This window comes from Triturus cristatus, chromosome 7 (assembly GCF_964204655.1).
Source record: "Triturus cristatus chromosome 7, aTriCri1.1, whole genome shotgun sequence".
Taxonomy (NCBI): domain Eukaryota; kingdom Metazoa; phylum Chordata; class Amphibia; order Caudata; family Salamandridae; genus Triturus; species Triturus cristatus.
The window spans coordinates 1,737,417,397-1,737,436,603 of record NC_140590.1 but is presented as its reverse complement, the minus strand read 5'-3'; the positions used below and the strand labels follow the sequence as shown (position 1 = coordinate 1,737,436,603).

The 19,207-nt window shown below is 49.1% G+C and overlaps 1 protein-coding gene across 1 annotated transcript in view; it reads right to left on the bottom strand.

Annotated features, from left to right (window-relative positions):
* Positions 1 to 17,935, bottom strand: part of LOC146812949 (uncharacterized) — a 502,088-nt gene extending 484,153 nt beyond the window's left edge. The window contains exon 1 of the mRNA XM_085619987.1: positions 17,777 to 17,935. Coding sequence (XP_085476113.1) covers positions 17,777 to 17,885 — 109 coding nt within the window. The 5' untranslated portion in view covers positions 17,886 to 17,935. The remainder of the gene's footprint in view (positions 1 to 17,776) is intronic.
* Between the last annotated feature and the right edge of the window lie 1,272 nt (positions 17,936 to 19,207).

Below are 19,207 nucleotides of genomic sequence, written 5' to 3'. Positions count from 1 at the left end.
CACCCCTGACCCTGCGCTCCGTATTAGGGCCTGGTCCATCTCTTCTGCACGTGCGTCGGACAGGTCATGGGACCGTGCGAGCACCAGGATGTCGGCCATTGGAATGTTTGGTTGGCGAAGGATGAGACTCCGCAGTGTCTTGCTCCGGATGCCGTAGATTAGCTGCGCTCTGATCTCCTCTTTCGCCCTGTCTCCCACAAGATGCGTGTCTGCTAGCACCCTCAGTTGCGCATGAAAAGCGTCCACCGACTCCCCTTCCTTCTGCTTGGCTTGTCGGAGCTTAAAATGTTCGAAGTCAGGGTTCATCTGGGGGTCAAAGTGCGCGTTTAGGGCCGTGACGGCCGCGTCGTAGTCATCTGCACGCCCTGTGTTGGGGAGGTGTTTGAAGAGCAGGTACACCTCTTCCCCAGCATAATGAAGCAGGAGAGACCGCTTCACCGCACCATCCGTCTCCCTGGAGCCAATAAAGTAATTGTTGAGCCGGCCAATCCAAGTCTGCCAGCGTGGGGCGGCTGTGGCGGGGTCAGCAGTCTCGCTGAAAGGCGGCAGGACGCCGGTCGGCGGGTGAAATGGGGTGGCAGGCGCCGGACTGGCTTCGTCCCCCATGGCGTTGTGATTGCGCTGTGGCTCTAGACAGCAGGGGCGGTGGGCTGCGCGAGGCCTTGGCAGAGGAGGGTGCAGAAAGACGCGTGGTGACACACGCAGATGGAGGCAGAGAGTGCTACTGGAGAGGGTACAGGGAGCCCTGTCCGTGGAGGCCGATGGGAGGCAGGGGCGAGACCTCGCAAGCGGGAATATTCATCCGCTGGTTTCAGGCAGTGGTGTTGGTGCACACGTGCGCTCACCGTGTGGTGTCGGGTCCTGCGTTGTCCTTGGCTGCCGGTAGCAGCGGAGCAGACCGGAGGAGGTCCGGGGAAACGGCGGGTGCGGGGTCGCGGGACCGCCGCGAGCGGGCTGTCAGGAGGTGGCACGGCTGGATGTGCACACGGCGGTTCTGGCCGCCCTCGTCGCCAGTGTTCTGAGCGCGCACGGGCCTAGCATGTGAGGCGCAGCAGCAGCGCTAATAACGGAGACCACACGCATAGACGGTGTCGGCGCCAATAACCCCGCAGGGCACGCCCCCTTTTATTTATACAGCCGCGTACGCCACCATCGTGGCGTACGCATATCGTCCTGAACTTGTAGTTCAAAATGGATTACATTTTCAACTAAATGATTAGTACATAGGACAATGTGGATATACTGCAAGAATGGAGATGGACGTCTTTTTGCAAATACAATATCAGATCTTATTATAGACAATTCCGCTTGTGTTTTAACCAATAGATCACCTTATTGATCAATGCTTCCGTATCCTCCCTGTCACCTACATTCAATTTTGGAACCCCTACCATGTAAATGGACCCATTAGATTCACACTTGTCCCTAGGTAATTGGTATTCAGACTTTAGGAAAAACTCCTTATAGGAGGACAAGAAGCAGAGCCGGTTGACATTGTATGAAGGGTACCACAGAAGAAGCAGAACGATGCAATAGTCTTCTGTTTGAAGATTCACGCACTGACATCTGTTTGGTAACCCACTTGGGTAATAATGCAGGGGGATTCGTAAATACAAAATTGGGGATCATGGCCGGAGAGAATGATTCCTTTCACTGAATCTGTTTTACAGCCGTCAAGGAAGTGTTATTATTAAAAGGACTGGGACCAGTAAGGACCTCTATGCAACGTTTCTCCTCGTCTCTTCCAAGAACGGGGTCAGTAACCAACCCTACATCCCTGTCCACCCCAGAAGAAGAAATCGCCCTGCTAGGTGGTTTCCCAGAATTCATACAACTGAAGCAGCAACTATACATAAGCTTGGATTTTAGAGTCAATACATTTGCTGATAGTAGCCCAAGTGGAGTACAAAGCTCGTTCATTTTACTATACAGCAGTTCATTATCCATCAGGGATCTCTTCATAGCTGCGTTTTCACCTTGTGGTCCTGGCAGAGAAGTAGTGAGGGACAGCCGTGGCGGGAGTTCCGTGGGGCGGTAAGGCGGGGCTCCTCCCCCTGCTCCTCCCCCGCCCCACCGAACTCCCTCCACGGGCCGCGGCTGGTGAGGGATGCAACCTGCGTTATAGCTTCCGAAGGTTTAACTCCTACAGGTTCATCCATAGGTTCAATAGGACCAAACTGGTTAGAGCAGGGGACATTCGGGATTACTGTGATAGTTGGATATAAAGGGCATGAGGTCTTAGCCAAGTAATCAGCAGATTGGGAAGGTGCAAGAGCCTGGTCTAGAGCAAGGGCAGGCTCAATAGTTTGGCTTCCAGACTGAGGCTCGTAGCAAACAAGAACTCTCAGACAAGGTTGAGGCCGAGTTAGTAGCCCTAGGGACAATTGGTGGTTTAAACATAGCAAGAACTTTCGCCGTTTTGATTTTACCTTTAGTATTACCTGATGTGGGCAGCTACTCAACTTCGACGATTAATGTGTCAATGTTCACCAGAGTGGTTTGATCATGAGCTGTGGCCCCTAGTCTGACCCCATGCTTGATTGCACCCGATTTCTTAATGTTATGATCGTGGTTAACAACGTCCCCTGTCTTATGTTTCCCATTTCTTTGGCCAAAACAAGAATAAAACAAACCTGCCACACAGTACCTTTAAGTAGTATTTCTCAATCCTCGCATATCAATTTTCAAGAGGGGGGGGGGGGCTAGTCCAGCCTCTGTCAGGCTCTGCCGGGAGCGGACGGCCCCGTCCTTGGTCCGGGTGCGGCCCGCGCTGCGTCCCATGCTGCAGTGATCCTCCCTCCGCTTTATCCGCGTCAGTGGCGTCAGCTGTGCCGGTGAGATGCAGGGGATCCTGGGATAGTGAGTCCCGATGCCTGGCTGCAACCCCGGTTCCGTAGAAGCACCAACCCGGTAGGGTGTTCTCCAGACCTGGCCGGGATGGTTAGTTCCAGCCATGACCCTGCTCTTTCCTGTTCCTCTGATTCCGTGGAGTTCCTTTACCGCAACAGTAAATGCTAACAATTGTGACTCCTGCCGAGTTAACTAAAAGTTTAGGCGGCTCCTGCCACGGTGGAAACCGATTAGCGGCTTCTGCCGCGTTAGGGAATAGTTAGAGTGGCTCCTACTGCTAAAAAAAAAAAAATAGGCAAGCGGCTTCTGCCACGTTATAACAAAGATACTGGCGACTCCGGCCGTTTAGGGAAATGTTTTGGCGGCTCCTGCCGCGATAGTTATTGAATTGCGGATTCTACCGCTTTCAGGAATATAATAATAATGGCGGCTCTGGCTGTGTTTCTGAAACTGTACCTGCCGCGAGAACGCTCGTAGCTCCTGCAGTGACGGAGAATGCTCTTGGCTCACGCCGCGCAGGGGAATGCTCGCGGCTCCTGCTGCGCAGGGGAATGCTCGCGGCTCCTGCCGCGCAGGGGAAGGCTCGCGGCTCCTGCCGCGCAGGGGAAGGCTCGCGGCTCCTGCCGCGCAGGGGAAGGCTCGCGGCTCCTGCCGCGCAGGGGGAAGGCTCGCGGCTGCAGCCGCGCAGGGGAAGGCTCGCGGCTCCTGCCGCGCAGGGGAATGACCGGTTACTCACCGGTAATATTCATTACTCCGAGTCGTAGCCCTCCCCGTCCCAGTCCTAACCAGTTGAGCATAGCTCCTCCCACCAGACACTCCCAAGCAACTTGAAACCCATCCCTTCCCTCCAGGCCACACCCATACCCTGAGGCATATAGCACCGTGACCCGCCACTCCACATCCTGTATCAACCAAGCACAAGAAGCCGAACAGGGAGGGAGGGATGGGAACCTGGACTGGGACGGGGAGGGCTACGACTCGGAGTAATATATATAACCGGTGAGTAACCGGTCATTACCTCCTCGTCAGCCCTCCCCGTCCCAGTCCTAACCAGTTGAGCAGATACCAAAGCAATAATCGGCTTCACTCAGCAGAAAAACAGACTTTAATAGGCATATAAAGTCACACCACCGGAGCAGAACGCAACACAGCGTCCCCAAACCCAGCAGACTCAGTCCCCCCAACCACCAAACGATAATGGGACATAAACGTGTGAGGAGTACTCCAGGTAGCAGCTCTGCAGATCTCGGCCATGGAAGCCCCCTGAAAACAAGCCCAGGAAGCCGCCACCCCCCGAGTCGACCTTCCCTGAACAGAACCAGGAGCCAACGCCCCACAGGCCTCATACGCAGCACCCACAGCCCACCGCAGCCAACGACTGAGGGTAGCCCCAGAAGGCTTCAGACCTTGACCAGCCAGCCCAAAGGTCACAAAAAGGGATTCGACCTTACGAAAAGGCGCAGTACGCAACAAATAGACCTCCAGAGCCCTATGAACGTCCAAACAGTGCAGCCGCACCTCCACCTCCGAAAGAGGATCAGGACAGAAAACAGGCAACACCAGATCCGAAGAGCAGTGAAAAGAGGAAGGGATCTTGGGAACAAAGGAAGGATCAGGCCGAAGAACCACCCGATCAGGAAAAAAACGTAAAAAAGGGGCCGAACAAAGCAAGGAGCCCAACTCCCCAACCCGCCGAGCCGAGGTAATAGCCACAAGGAACAGAACCTTGATAGTCAGAAACCTCAAAGACACCTCATGCAGAGGCTCAAAGGGAGCCATCTGCAAAGCCCCCAAAACCAGAGGCAGATCCCAACTAGGAGCAAAGGTCCGAATGACAGGCTTCTGAAGGATACAACTCCGCAACAAGCGGGACACCAGGGGAACCACCGGGTCACAGACCGAACCCCGAAAGGCCCGGACAGCAGCCCACTGAGCCCTCAGGGAGGACACAGCGAGACCCAAGTCAAACCCGTCCTTCAAAAACTCCAAGACACGCACCGGATCCACCTCCAACGCGGACCACCCACGCGCCTCACACCAAGACCGAAAAGAAACCCAATGCCGGGCATAGGACTTGAGAGTCGAAGGGCGCCTGGACCTCTGAATAAATTCCGCCACAGAAGGAGAACACCCCAAAGCCACAAGGTTCATCCTCTCAACAGCCAACCCGCCAATCGCAGGCGGACCAGACACCCCCGAGACAGAGGGGGAAACGACAAGGGACAAGGGACCACCGGCAACCTCCAGCAGGGCCCCACCGCCAACTTCAATAACAGAGGGAACCAAGGCCTCCTGGACCAAACCGGAGCCACCAGGATCACAGAAGCCCGATCCCGCTTGACCTTCAGGAGAACACGCGGAAGCAGAGCAATAGGGGGAAAGGCATACAGCAGACCCCCCTCCCACCGGAAGGACAGGGCATCCACCCTCCAAACCTCCGCAGAGCGAACCAGAGAACAATACTTCTCCCTCAAGGCGTTCCCCGGAGCGGCAAACAGGTCCACCACCGGGATCCCGAACTGAGCCATTAGGCAACCAAACACCTCCCGAGTCAGGCACATGTCCGACAGGGAGGGAAACACCCTGCTCAGGCGATCCGCCTCCGTGTTCAAAATCCCCGGTAGATGCAAAGCCCTCAGAGACAGCAAGTGAGACTCCGCCCACAGGCCGATACTTCGTGCCAACAAATTGAGGGAAGCCACCTTCGCGCTCCCCTGGCGGTTGATATAACACACCACCACCGTGTTGTCTGACCGTACCATCACATCCCTCTGGAGGATCCAAGGCAGAAAATGAGTCAAAGCCAACAGAACCGCCTTCAACTCCCTCCAATTTGAGGACATGCCCGCCTCTGGCCCAGACCAGAGACCCTGCACCGACTCCTGACCCAAGACCGCACCCCAACCCAATTCGCTGGCATCGGTCGTCAGGACCAACCTCTCCTGGGACACAAAGGGCGAGCCCTGTAAGAGGTTCCAATCCACCAGCCACCAGGACAATTCTCGGGCGATGGACACCCCCCCCCCGGAATCAACTGTTCGTAATTCAGAGAGGCCGGATCCCAATGCGCCAGAAGATGATTCACCAGGGGGTACAAGTGGAGACGGGCCCAAGGAACAATCATAACAGTAGCTGACATTAGCCCCTGAACACGCAACCACTGGCGAGCCGTGGAAGACTGAGCCCCCAACACCTTCCACAGCTCGCGCATAAGAGTCAATCTGCGAGGTTCCGACAGGAAGACCTTTCCCAACCTGGTGTTGAACACCCCCCCAATGAACAGCAGATCCTGAGTGGGGTGAAGATGGGATTTCTCCAAGTTCAGAATCCACCCGAACCGTTGAAGGAGACTGCAAACCTCCATGGACTGAGCCTGAGCCTGAAGGAAAGAAGAGGAAGAAATCAACCAGTCGTCCAAGTAAGGGAACACCTGAATACCCCGAGCATGCAAGAAACCCACCAAGGGAGCCAACACCTTAGTAAACACCCTCGGAGAGGCCGACAGGCCAAACGGTAATACCTGGAACTGGAAATGATCCACCCCCACACAGAAACGCAGGAACCTCTGAGAATCCGCGTGCACTGGCACATGAAAATAAGCGTCCCGGAGATCGAGCGAAGTCAGGAAATCCCCCACCGACAGGAAGGGAAGAATCAACTGTAGAGTCACCATTTTGAAGGACCGATGAGGGATACATAAGTTCACTGCCTTCAGATCCAGCACAGGACGGAAGTCCCCATTTGGCTTCTGGATCAAGAACAGGATTGAGTAAACCCCCCGACCCCTTTGACTCACAGGCACCTTCACCACAGCCCCCTTGGACACCAAGTCCCGAACTCCGTCCAACAGAGCACGGCATTTCGCCGGAGACCTGGGAACAGGGGTAGACCTGAACACATCCACCGGAGGAGTTCCGAATTCTATTCTGTAGCCCAGCCGGACCACCTGCAGGACCCACTGGTCCCGAACGAACTCCTCCCAGACAGGAAAAAAAGAAGAGAGGCGACCCCCAACCGGCAACCCCATCATCACATAGTCACGACTTGGAGGGACCTGCCGAAGAGGAAGCACCCTGTTGACCCCGGGACTTGTGGAAGGAAGGGACACCCCGGCCACGTCCCCTACCACGAAAGGGCTGGGCCGCCATTTTAGACTGAAACGCCTGCCCAAAAGCCCGCTTGTAACCCGCAAACTTCCCTTTCTGAGAAGAGCGGACCGGAGCCAACAATTTCTTGTCCTCCGCAGTCTTTTTAATCAAAGCCTCCAACGGCTCACCAAACAGTTTAGAGCCCGTGAAGGGGATCTTCATCACGGCCGCCTTCTGAGCAGCCTCCGCCTTCCAAAACTTAAGCCACAACTGCCTCCTCGCAGCAACCGAGGCACCTGCAGCCGACGCAGCAGCGCTAAGGGAGTCAAAGGACAAATCTGTCAAGAAACGCAGCTGCTGTTCCAACATGGATAAAGACTCCGAGGGATCCTCATCCTGCATGAGCTGCGCAGAAATACTTTGACAGTCTTTAAGAAGTGACTGCACAAGATAGCTGGTGTAAGCTGCAGACCGAACTGCAAGATTAGAGGCAGCAAAGGACCGCTTCAAGGCCCCTTCCACACGCTTGTCCCCAGGATCAGAAGGAACCGCATCCTCAGACACCACCAGGCTCTGAGACGCCATGCCAGCAAGCAGGGAATCCACCTTCACCACGGCCGGGAATTCCTCCGAGAAACCCTGCAAGGGATACCTCCTAGCCAGAAACCGGGGAAAGGCATGTTTGTCCACATCCTTCCATTCCCCCTCCAGCACCCTCCGCACAGAAGCATGAATGGGGAGGCTTTCAGGGTCTCTCTTCAGGTAATTAGCGAAGAAGTCTTCAGACTCTCCACCCGGCACGGGACCAGGGAACCCCAAATTGTCCCGAACACGCTGTAGAACACAACTAAGGTCCGACCCTTGGACAAAACGACCCTTCACCTCCTCATCAGAGTCCATGTCAGGATCTACCTCCGCCGAGGCATCCAATTTCCGTTTCTTAGGCCCAATGGGATCACGAGCCACAAAGGCAGCCGCCACCGCCGCCTCAATCATCTTCTGAATATCTATTAAGGAAGGAGCAGTGGAAGACCCAGCGACCACCTCCTCATCCACACAGCCGAGCTCACGTACATCCGCACCTCTACCCTCCATGTTGTGAACATGAGAACAGAGAAACAGACCCCATTAAATACCCAGCCTAACCAGGGGAAAAAAAAAATATTCTCAAAGGCCAACCAGGGAAAGCCCCACCGATCCCCAGCCAATCCCCAACAGGACTGAAGGCCGGCCCCAAAACGGCCAATCAGAGACTTCCACCCATCCATAAAAGGAAAGGACAGGACAGGGCCCAACCATTAAGGATACCAAGTGTTGTATATGTATGAATTGCATTGTTAGTGTAGCGTGACCTTCACGAGCGTGTTGTTTGTGCTCGTGGAGATCACGCGGGGTTGTATTGATTCAAGAATGGAGGGTTGGTGAGGAAAACGTTAGAATCAGTTGTAGGGCATTGATAAGATGCACTGGTGGAGTAAGGACTGCGAATAAACTACTCCGTTGCTACAACTCTGTCGTTTCTCTATTAATTACTTCTGTGGGTGGATAAATCAGCACTTCTCAACACTTGTCTTGGGGGTTTTGGTTTGAAGGAGTTTGCAACACTTCCAGCCTTAATAAATCCTGGCAGAATAAATGCATACCAGTATGCTTCATCGCAATTGAATATTCGTTTTGGGAAGAAAAAGAATGTAGTAATGGAAAGATTCATCTTTTATTCACGGAAACAACGCCAAGATGAGTCAATTGAAGATTATGTATCTGCTTTAAGGTCATTGGCGAGTTCATGTGCTTTTGAACGAATCTCATATGAGCAAGTTTTAAGAGACCAAATATTAATGCGAACTAACAGTAAAAAAGTCCAAGAGAAGTTATGGTCTACCTCTGATTTATCGTTGAATGCTGCCATTGACATTGCGAAATCTATTGAACATTCAGAAGAATTTGTAAAGGAGATCAGAGGCAATGAAAAGGGAGATGTTTTCAGCATAAACAAAAATCAAAAAGAACATGTCAGGGAAAAAAAAGAAATAAGTCAAAGGCCAGTTAATACAAGTAAATATGAGAACAAGAATAAGAGTCAAGGCACCAGTCAAGAAAAAAGGAGCTATTCATTACTATGTTTTAGGTGTGGTAGCTCAAACCACTTAGCGAATTTTAAGGGGTGTCCAGCTTTTGACAAAGTGTGTTCAAAGTGTAATAAGAAGGGACATTTTAGTAAATATTGTAAAACTGTCATGAAGAAAGTAAACCATATACAGTGGTTAGATGATGAGTACAATAGTAATGATGAAAGTGAAAATGAGATAAATACTGTGATCAATATGTGTAATGAGGTCGGGAAATCAACATTTCCATCAGGTATAATTAAGGTTGATGGGAAAGATTTGAGATTTCTTGTGGACTCATGTGCTCTGTATTCGATTATTTCAGCTAAGGTTTTCAATGAGAATTGGCCCAACAGACCACTAATTAATCCTGATGTATCTCCAGGGGGTTACACCGGTCATAAAATCGACCTAATAGGTTACTTTAATGCTGACTTAGCGTTCTCTGGCCAAGGTACTGTAGGGAAGATTTATGTAGCAAAGTCAGGAGAGTCTTTACTAGGGTGGCCACATCAATATGAATTGGGCATTAAACTTGACCCGAGAGCAAATCCTCCTGTGTTTGCAATAGACTCTAGTTCCAGGCAAGGGTCAAATTTTGTAGATAAATTGATTAGTGAATTTCCAAGGGTTTTTAGTGGAAAACTGGGGAAATACGTGGGGTTTGAACACGTGATCAAACTCCATGAGAATACAGTTCCCATAAGACATAAGGTAAGGAATGTTCCTCTCTCTTACAGGAATAAATTGAGTGACATGTTGAAAAATTTATGTAATGAGGGTATTATAGAACCAATAGAGTCTTCTCCATGGGTTTCTCCCATAGTTATTTCGCTAAAATCTTCAGGAGAACTTCGTTTATGTGTTGACTTACGCAGTCTGAATCGTGTAATCTGGGTAGACGCTCATCCTCTTCCCAATTTACATGAAATGGTATCTAGTCTAGGCAATGCACAGGTTTTTTCATGCATTGACTTAGCAAGCGCGTACCATCAGGTAGTTCTGGCAGAGGACTCTAAGAATTTCACAGCCTTTATAACCCCAGATGGGTTATTTAGATACTGTCGCATGCCATTTGGACTTGCTAGTGCAGCCTCTGTATTTCAGAGATTAATGAAGGAAACCTTGGAGGGATTATCTGGGGCAATAGCTTTTCAGGATGATATCTTGGTTTATGGGAAGGACGATGAGGAGCATGATAGAAATCTTTACAATGTTATAGCAGCATTAGCTAAGAAGGGTCTTACTCTGCGATTGGACAAATGCAAATTGAAGGCCAAGGAAGTAGAGTACTTAGGGCATACGATAAGCAGTAAAGGGATTAAACCAAAGCAAAAACATATTCAAAGTGTTGTTAAGGCTCCAGTACCATCATCAAAAGAACAGTTAGTTGCTTTTCTGGGGCTCACCGAATTTTACGCTAAGTTCATTCCAAATTACTCAGTCAAGGTTGATCCTTTTAGATGTTTAATGAAAAAGAATGCAAAATTTGTGTGGACAGAGAACATAACTCAGGCTTTTGAGAACCTCAAGGAATTCATAGTAAATGCACCCTGTTTGAAACCGTTTGTTCCAGGGGCAAAGTGCATAGTCATGGTGGATGCCAGCAATCTGGGATTAGGAGGTGTGTTGATACAAAAGGACGATTGCAATGAGTGGATTGTAGCGTATGCATCTAGGGCATTAAGGGATGCAGAAAAAAACTACTCGGTGATTGAGAGAGAGCTTCTTGCCTGCGTATGGGGTGCAGAACATTTCAGAAGTTTTCTATGGGGGAACGAATTTATCATCAAAACTGACCATAAACCCCTTGTGTACTTAATGTCTCCTGGGGGTGGAAGATCAATGTCAGCACGATTAGCAAGATTATCATCAAGGTTACAATCATTTAGATTCAGCATTGAATATGTTCAAGGTAAAGCAAACATGCATGCGGACTGTATGTCAAGACTACCCATTGTTGGTGAGGAACATTACCAATGTGATGACTGTGAGGTAGCTTTCACTACACATGATTTAAATGTAATACACGGTACGGGGAAACATTTAAGAGAGGAAGATTGGATGATGGAAATGGGGAAAGATAACGAATTGAAGATGTTAAAGGAATACATTGTACAAGGTTGGCCAGAGATAAGGAAGGTGTCGGGTGATATGATGAGTTTTGCTAAAATTCAAGAAGACCTAGCGCTTGAAAACGGTTTGGTTATGAGGGGTGACAAAATAGTTCCTCCTTTTGGCCTCAGGAATGCAATTATGGAGATTGCTCATGAGGGACATCTCGGAATTTCATTCACTAGAAGAAGGGTTAGGGAAGCATTTTGGTGGCCTGGAATAGACTCTGCAATTGAGCAATATGTGAGTAAATGTAGTATTTGTGCTAGCAGTGATAAATCTGCTGTACCTTTACGGGTAGAGTCTCATCCTGTTCCTTATCCCAGTGGTCCGTGGAGGAAATTGGGTATTGATATCATTGGGCCTTTTCAAGTGTTGCCAAAGGATAAATGCTTTGGTATTGTACTCATTGATTATTTTTCTAAGTGGCCAGAAGTTAAGATGGTTAAGGAAGTCACTTCACAAAGTGTCATTGAATTCTTAGATGAGACATTTTGTAGGGAAGGAATTCCGCAGGAAATAGTCACAGATAATGGACCACAATTTATTAGTAAAGAGATGGAGGCATTTTTACAGAAATGTAATGTAAAACACAGAAGAATTGCTGTTTTCCATCCAGAGGCAAATGGTCAGGTGGAACGATTCAATCGTGTCGTGAAGGAAGCTATACAGTTGTCCCTTAAAGGGGGGTTGAATTGGAGCAACGCATTACAGTCTATGCTTTTATCTTATAGGACGTCACCAAATTCAGTAACTCTTGTCAGTCCTTTTGAGTTGTTGAGGGGACGTAAACCAAGTACTAGTTTGGTACCATGGTGGTTAAAGAAAAATTGGAGTGATAAGGAATTTAATGCTGTTGATTATGATGTTGTTAAGCAAAGAGTTAGTGAGCAGAAGGGGAAAATGAAATCTATAATGGACAAGAAAAGAGGCACTTGTAGCAAAGTAAGGATTAGTGTTGGTGATCTTGTTCGGGTGAAGAGGAAGGAATGTGTTCCCAAAGGTTCACAGTGCTGGTCGGATCCTAAGAGGGTAATAGAAGTGTTAAGTAATGCTGTACGTGTTGAGGGAGGAAGTGTTTGGAATTTGAACAGGATTTCATTGTTTAAAGGGATTGCTCATTTAGGAAAAAGTGTTGAAGTGAGTCCAAGTTCAACTGAAGATCACAATGAACAGCAACCCCACTGTTCAAAATGGGGTGGTGAATCAAGGGGGAAACGTGAACATCATTACCCAGGGAGATTCAAGGACTATGTTATGTGCTAAAAAAAAAAAAAAAAAAAAAAAAAAAAAGGGGGGGAAGATGTGTTGTATATGTATGAATTGCATTGTTAGTGTAGCGTGACCTTCACGAGCGTGTTGTTTGTGCTCGTGGAGATCACGCGGGGTTGTATTGATTCAAGAATGGAGGGTTGGTGAGGAAAACGTTAGAATCAGTTGTAGGGCATTGATAAGATGCACTGGTGGAGTAAGGACTGCGAATAAACTACTCCGTTGCTACAACTCTGTCGTTTCTCTATTAATTACTTCTGTGGGTGGATAAATCAGCACTTCTCAACACCAAGAACCCAGAAGCCCCCGCACCAGGAACCAGTGAACAAGGTAAGAAATACCCCCAAAGCCCACTGAAGAAAACCTGCCTAGACCGAATCAAAGGGATTAGAACCTGTAACCTTGAGAGTCAGAGCCCCAGACCTAAACCAGAAGGCCACAGTGACTCTTAAGAGCAGTAGGAGATTAGAGCCACAAAAAACCCCAGACGACCCCCATCCGAATAGAGACAGACATGAGGACAGTGGAAACTCCTCCCCAGGGCACCTACACTGCAGCAACCCCCAACCAGCAGGAGAATAACACCCCACTCCAAGATCCGAGGAAGCGCGAAGCGGACAGTCAAACAGTAATCAGTAAACCAATCTGTATGAACGCTAAACAAACAGGAGACATGCCCCCACTGACGAAAAAAAGACATAGAAGCCAAAACCGTCACGCCCTTGGCGCGCAGAAAGGCAAGCCGCGCCTCACACACCTCCTCTCCCCCCCGGGCGATCCCGCTAGAGCAGGGAACAAACTCGGAAGAGAGGAGGCCGCAGCAGGGAGTCACCACCCCACACCAGGTAGTCCTGACCCCCCAACCCCACGGTCCCGCTACAGCAGGGACTCAAAGTAAATGCCTCAATAATTCAAAAACGGCACCAAAGGGGTTTAAACGGGCGCTAAACAACCCGTTTCACACTCACCTGACAGGAGGCTTGAAGACCCAGCACCTCCTATCCCGACGAAGTTTGCCCGGAAGTGAATCAGCAGAAAAAACAAACAGGATGTGGAGTGGCGGGTCACGGTGCTATATGCCTCAGGGTATGGGTGTGGCCTGGAGGGAAGGGATGGGTTTCAAGTTGCTTGGGAGTGTCTGGTGGGAGGAGCTATGCTCAACTGGTTAGGACTGGGACGGGGAGGGCTGACGAGGAGGTAATGCTCGGGAAGGTTCGCGGCTCCTGCCGCGCAGGGGAATGCTCGGGGCTCCTGCCGCGCAGGGGAATGATCGGGAAGGCTCGCGGCTCCTGCAGCGCAGGGGAAGGCTCGCGGCTCCTGCCGCGCTGGGGTTAGTACATACGAAATCACGTTGTCTGTTACAAACCAAACTGCAGCATTTGCGACTGTTAAAATGCTTCGGACATCTGGCCTCTAGTTCCAGTTGTGCAGAACTCTTGAGTGTCCTGCACAAACTGCAGCTTGCGCATTACCCTCTCAGCTCACTGGGCAAAGTGTGCTATTGGGACTGAAAGCACTGGTGTGCAAGTTACAAACTGAACTCACATAAGCTCGCTCTTCACTTTTTCACCCTCCTCCTCTCACCTTCCCTTTTCACCATCTGTTCCCTCCTCTCCCCTACACTTCCCATTTGACTTTCTCCCTCAAGCTTCCTCTTTCACTCTGTTCCCTCTGTCTTTGGAATGCTCCCTCTACCTTTTATCTTTTCATCCTTCTATCACTCTACGCAGGGCTTTAAGTGGGACGGGGAAAAGGGCGTGGCCAATGTAATTAAGGGCGTGGCTTAACACATGATAAAAAATCTGTGCTTAGCATAGTGTGCCGCCCTACTTGTATTTTGTTGATTCTGTCATTGCATCCAGATATATGATACAAGTAACATCATCTACAAGTAGTCAGGGCTATTGGCTTTGTCAATGGCTGTTATTTGCATGAGATAAATAAGCAGCAACTACGGCTTGCATATAATATTGAAAAAGCTTCCACTTAAAGCCCTGGTGACAGCACGACGCTGTTGCTGCTCTTGAGTTTCAAAAAGAGAAGGAAAATCCAGAGAGGAAACGACTAAAGGATTTCCCTTCCCCTAAAACGCTCCCTTGGCATGACGTCATGCCCTAACTTCTCCACTAGTGAGTAGTAAGCAGTGTGAGCAGCGCACATCGATGTGCCTGCTGTCACTGCAGTCCGGGAAAAAAAGACGGACCGCATGTGCCAGGGCACAAAACGGAGCCCGATAGAGACCCGTTGCGAAGCTTCCTTTAAAAAAAAGTGCCGGTGCTCAGCCCCGGCGAGACCCGGCTCACTTAAAGCCTTGACTCTACGCTTCTTGCTGTCTTTTAACTTTTCTCTCCCCATCTGCCCTATGTGAACCTCTTACCTCATTCGTTCTCCCTCTCCCATCTGGTCAACGCTCGCTAGATTTCCTCTACTCTCAAAATCCACCCACAAGGTTCAAACTTCCATTACTCTTTGTACACCCCCCGCTCCTCCTTTCTCGTTATTTTTTTCTCCGTTTCACACTCTCCCTCCTGTGTCCCTTCACTCTCCTACGATTCTTTTCCGGCAATTACATTCACTTTTTCTCTGCCCTACTTTCCACTCCCTGCCCCAAGGTGGTAGGAGTGGCTGGCCGCAGGCAGAGAGGCTGGTGATGCTAAAGTGCCCTTTGGACTCTCGACCACCAGCCCCTCACCTCGCCCTGTCGCCTGAGCTTATCTAATTTTGAACATACCCTCTTGTTGACTGGAGAAACGAGGTACTCTTTACAGTAAATTCTCAACTTCCGCCTTCTACCAAGCAGACTGTGTGGAATTGTGTGGGGGTCAGAGGTCTTAGCTCCCCCAGCACATTCACGAGTAGACACCTGCACTTTTATACCCAACACGCTCATTCACACTGCTGGTGGTGGTGGTGGTCGCTTTATTGTTGCGTCATGTGTTGAGCATTCTCACACCCAACCTTGTCGCGCCACTCTGTGCTCTCACCACGAGCACTCTGAAGGAAAAGCATCGTTTCCCATCCAACATTCTCAGCATTGTAGCATCTGCACCCAACACTCGCCACGCTAGCCCTCTCCAGCTCCTGTACTTACTCGCACATTTGGACCAACTGCACTGCCTCACACCCAAGACTTTCACAACACCATCGCTCTCTTGCACAGAGCGCGCGCGCACGCACACACACACACACACCTCCCAACTTTGACAAAGGTTCACCTTTAGACAAACATTACAACTACTATTGCTACTGTAGTGTCTGGGAAGTCTAAATCCACAATCAGCACAGGCTCCACCTGAAAGCATCATTCATGGTATGGGGGTAGAATTCTGAAAACTGTCTGAGGCTGGCTGCCATTTTGTTTTCAATGTGTGCTTGCCACCGTCATCCTAAAATTCGTCAAAGTATATGGGAAGACTTACTCGATACTCTCATCAGCCGATCTTCGAATTGCACAACCCTTAAATGTCAATAAAATCTTCCGTTTCTCCTGAATTTTGACTTTTTGTTTTGAGTGTTTTCAGTCTCTGCCCAGAATCTTGCATCTTTCCAGGTGGTCGCTGAAACGTAGCTAGCTCGGTTATTGGCAGTCGTTTTATTAATATCCTTTGAATTCATTTTTTATTTAGGACGAAGTTAAAAACAAATACAAAATGAATATGGCAACAGCAAGTTTATTCAGAGCACCATGTGATTGGCCGCAATAACTATTCTGGCAGCAGGAGGGGCTGCGGCTGGGGCTCTTAGGAGGAGACAAGCAGCAGGGGCTGCGGTGGTTCTTAGGGAGAGACAAGCAGCAGGGGGCTGCTGCGGTTCTAATGGACAGACAAGTAACGGCTTTGGTTGGGCTAGGAGCTAGAAAGGGCTGTTTTATGCAAATTGCAGTAAACAATGGGAACTAGAAAGTTTGAGTTTTGTTTATTTTTCATGAATTAATTGTTCTTAAAACGACAATAGACAGGGCCAGTCGATTTCTGCAAATTTGTCACCTCAGCATTAACCACATAATTCTGAATGTAATGCATTTGCCACTTAGTTGAAACAAAAAGTTAATTTGCATTGTGTTTCTAGTTCAAATTAATTATATTTGTACTCCCAGAGAACATGATAATTTTGTGTTTTTTTATAGCCATTATTTAGATGGCCTTGCTGCAGAATATAGTCCTCAGCGCCTCGAGATGCCAGCAACCTTGACAATGGTAGAGCTTCGCTCAATGGGTTGAGACCAATCACGAGGAATGCATGTTCCACAGAGAAACAAGCTATTACCCATGTTTTAAAGTCTCTTGTGAAATATGGATTTATTCATACTTCTGCAAAAATAACTTAAACCGAATAGATGTCTCAACATACACTATATTATACACTATATTAGGCTGATTGTATGCGATATGTGCGTCCAACGACCTCTGTGTACCAATTAAATAAACAAAAGCATTGTTTTCGGTATAAGAATAAATGAGAACAACAACTATTTAGAGGCTAAATAACAAGATGCAACTATAAATCGTGGAATCGAATCCCAGCGTTTACGCTTGATTAAACTGCGTGACCCTCGGCATACCGCTTCTCGAACGTGCCTCGTTTTCCTTGACCGATGCGAGCGAGGGTTGAAGAAGTTCGGTCACTCGTGGTAAAGTCGCCGGTTATTCTTGAATGTGTCCAAGTTAAAGTTCACTTACAAATCTTGAAAACGCCGTTTTTTTTCCTAATACTAATATATGTTAAAAAGTATGTTTTTATATAAATACGTTTTTTGCGTGAATTACATTTAAAATTAACGGAAAAGGTCTTATGCCGACTCCAAATATATACGTACATAAGAATGTCTGGAATTATGGAAACTGCCTGAAGGGGCGAAATGGGAAAACCTGCCCGTGGAGCCCAGAAAGGGATCGGTGCAACGGAACACAGCGCCAGAAGATGATTTTACTGAAAACAAAAAGAAACAAAACAAAAAAAAAAAAAAAAAAACACACCCCACACCAGACCTGGCCCCTGGCCAAGGAGCACTGAAGCAGGTGCAAGTCCACAGCGCATTCTTTCTTCACGGTGCACCCAAGATTCACACCACCTCCCCGCACCCCATAAATACGGGGTACGACTGGAAAAAAAAAATACACACGTTTAAAAAAAAAAAAAAGAAAGTAAATATTTCATGACATGCAGACGGGAGCAGATGAATGTCCACCCACTTATTAGGTTGCGTTTCCGCGCCCATTAAGCACGGTTTGTTCACCAGCAGGGTGTGGATGAGAATCAGAGAGGGGGGTGGTGTGTGCGTATGTTTCTCCCCCTCGCCCTGGACAGGGGCAGCATGCGGAGACCGGTGCAGTCAGTCCTTACCCCCGGCTGCTCCCCCGCTGTTCTCCGGGTCCCGCAGCCCGACCATCTCCCCTTCAGAAGGTGTCCCAGGGTTTCCTACTCGGTCCGCCGTCGTCAGGTGCGCTGCCATGGCGAGGAGAGGCGATCACGGTGCGAGTATGGGGGGACACCTACCTCCCAGAGCCGACTGCTTCTACTGAGGACTTTCCGAGATTTGTTTTTCGCCTCTACTGTCACCTGCTGTCACTTTCAGCCAATAGGGCAGCTGAATCGAGCCACCAGTCTCTGATTCTATCAGAGCTGGACGCTCATTGGTGGATATTAATAGGGCGTAGCGCTGGATTCGGAAATAATCTTTAATAAAAGCACCGGAGTTGGCGCCGAAGCTATGGCAACAGTGGCAGGACAGCCCCGGCAGCTCCCTCTGGGCGGTGCCGAGGGTGAGTCAGGGAGGTCCCTGCAAGGCTTCTAAAACTAGCAATGGGAGCTAAAGTCAAGAAGCTTTCTGTGTGCTGTGTCACCACAAGGGCTAACAAGCATTGGAAATGCAATAGTTCTCGCATTTGTTGGGGGGGGGGGGGGGGTATTTGGCAATGTGAATGAAAAAGTGCATGCTAATACAAAAAGAACAAGATTGATTTTTAATGGTGCACAGTTTTGAAGAAGGTAACAACGTGCACCATGTTGTGTCAGGGGTTGGAATAGATACTTGCACACTGCGAACGAAATTACTGAATGGCCAGGTCAGAGAACAAGAGAAACACGAGGCAAACATTTATCAGAAGTAGAGGCCTCAGCTCCCCCACGTAGAGTGCCAACTTGATATTCTGTTTCCGCATGAGGACAACCAGGGGGTGAAACATTTTCCAATTAAGCTTTTTGTGTGGCATCCATCAAAGACAGCATGAGTTAATATCGCTGTTAAAAGTAATGTTCACGTGCAACACACTCACCAAGAATAAAAAGGCACGTGCATCCAAGCCCAAGTTGTATTTATGGCTTTGATGTTTACTATACCAAACACGGCCCAGTCACTGTGGACACGATAGCCTCCCTTATACAACTGCATAAGGGGAAGATCTTACCTGCAGAGGTTGGGCGGATTTTAATGTGAAGGCCCCTCACACTAGGGTGCGCGGTGCTAGTTGCAAAAGCATGCTTGCGTGTTAGGGTCCTGAGAGGCTAACTTGGTGAGATAAATGAAGGCAAGAAAACAGAAAAACACGCGAAGAAGAATACATAGTTTGCAGGGACACAGCAGGCGCAGAAGGGGTGATCACGGTGACGGTGTGCAGGGTAAAGTAAACAGCAGGTTCTACAGAACTGAGATTTCGAGGTACCAGAGCAGGCTCGCCATGTTTTAGTAAATTTGCAGGTGAGTGATATACAGTGGAACGTGGAATATGTTGTATTGGAGAGAAGATATGCACGGGCACAGGGTGAACGCTGGCT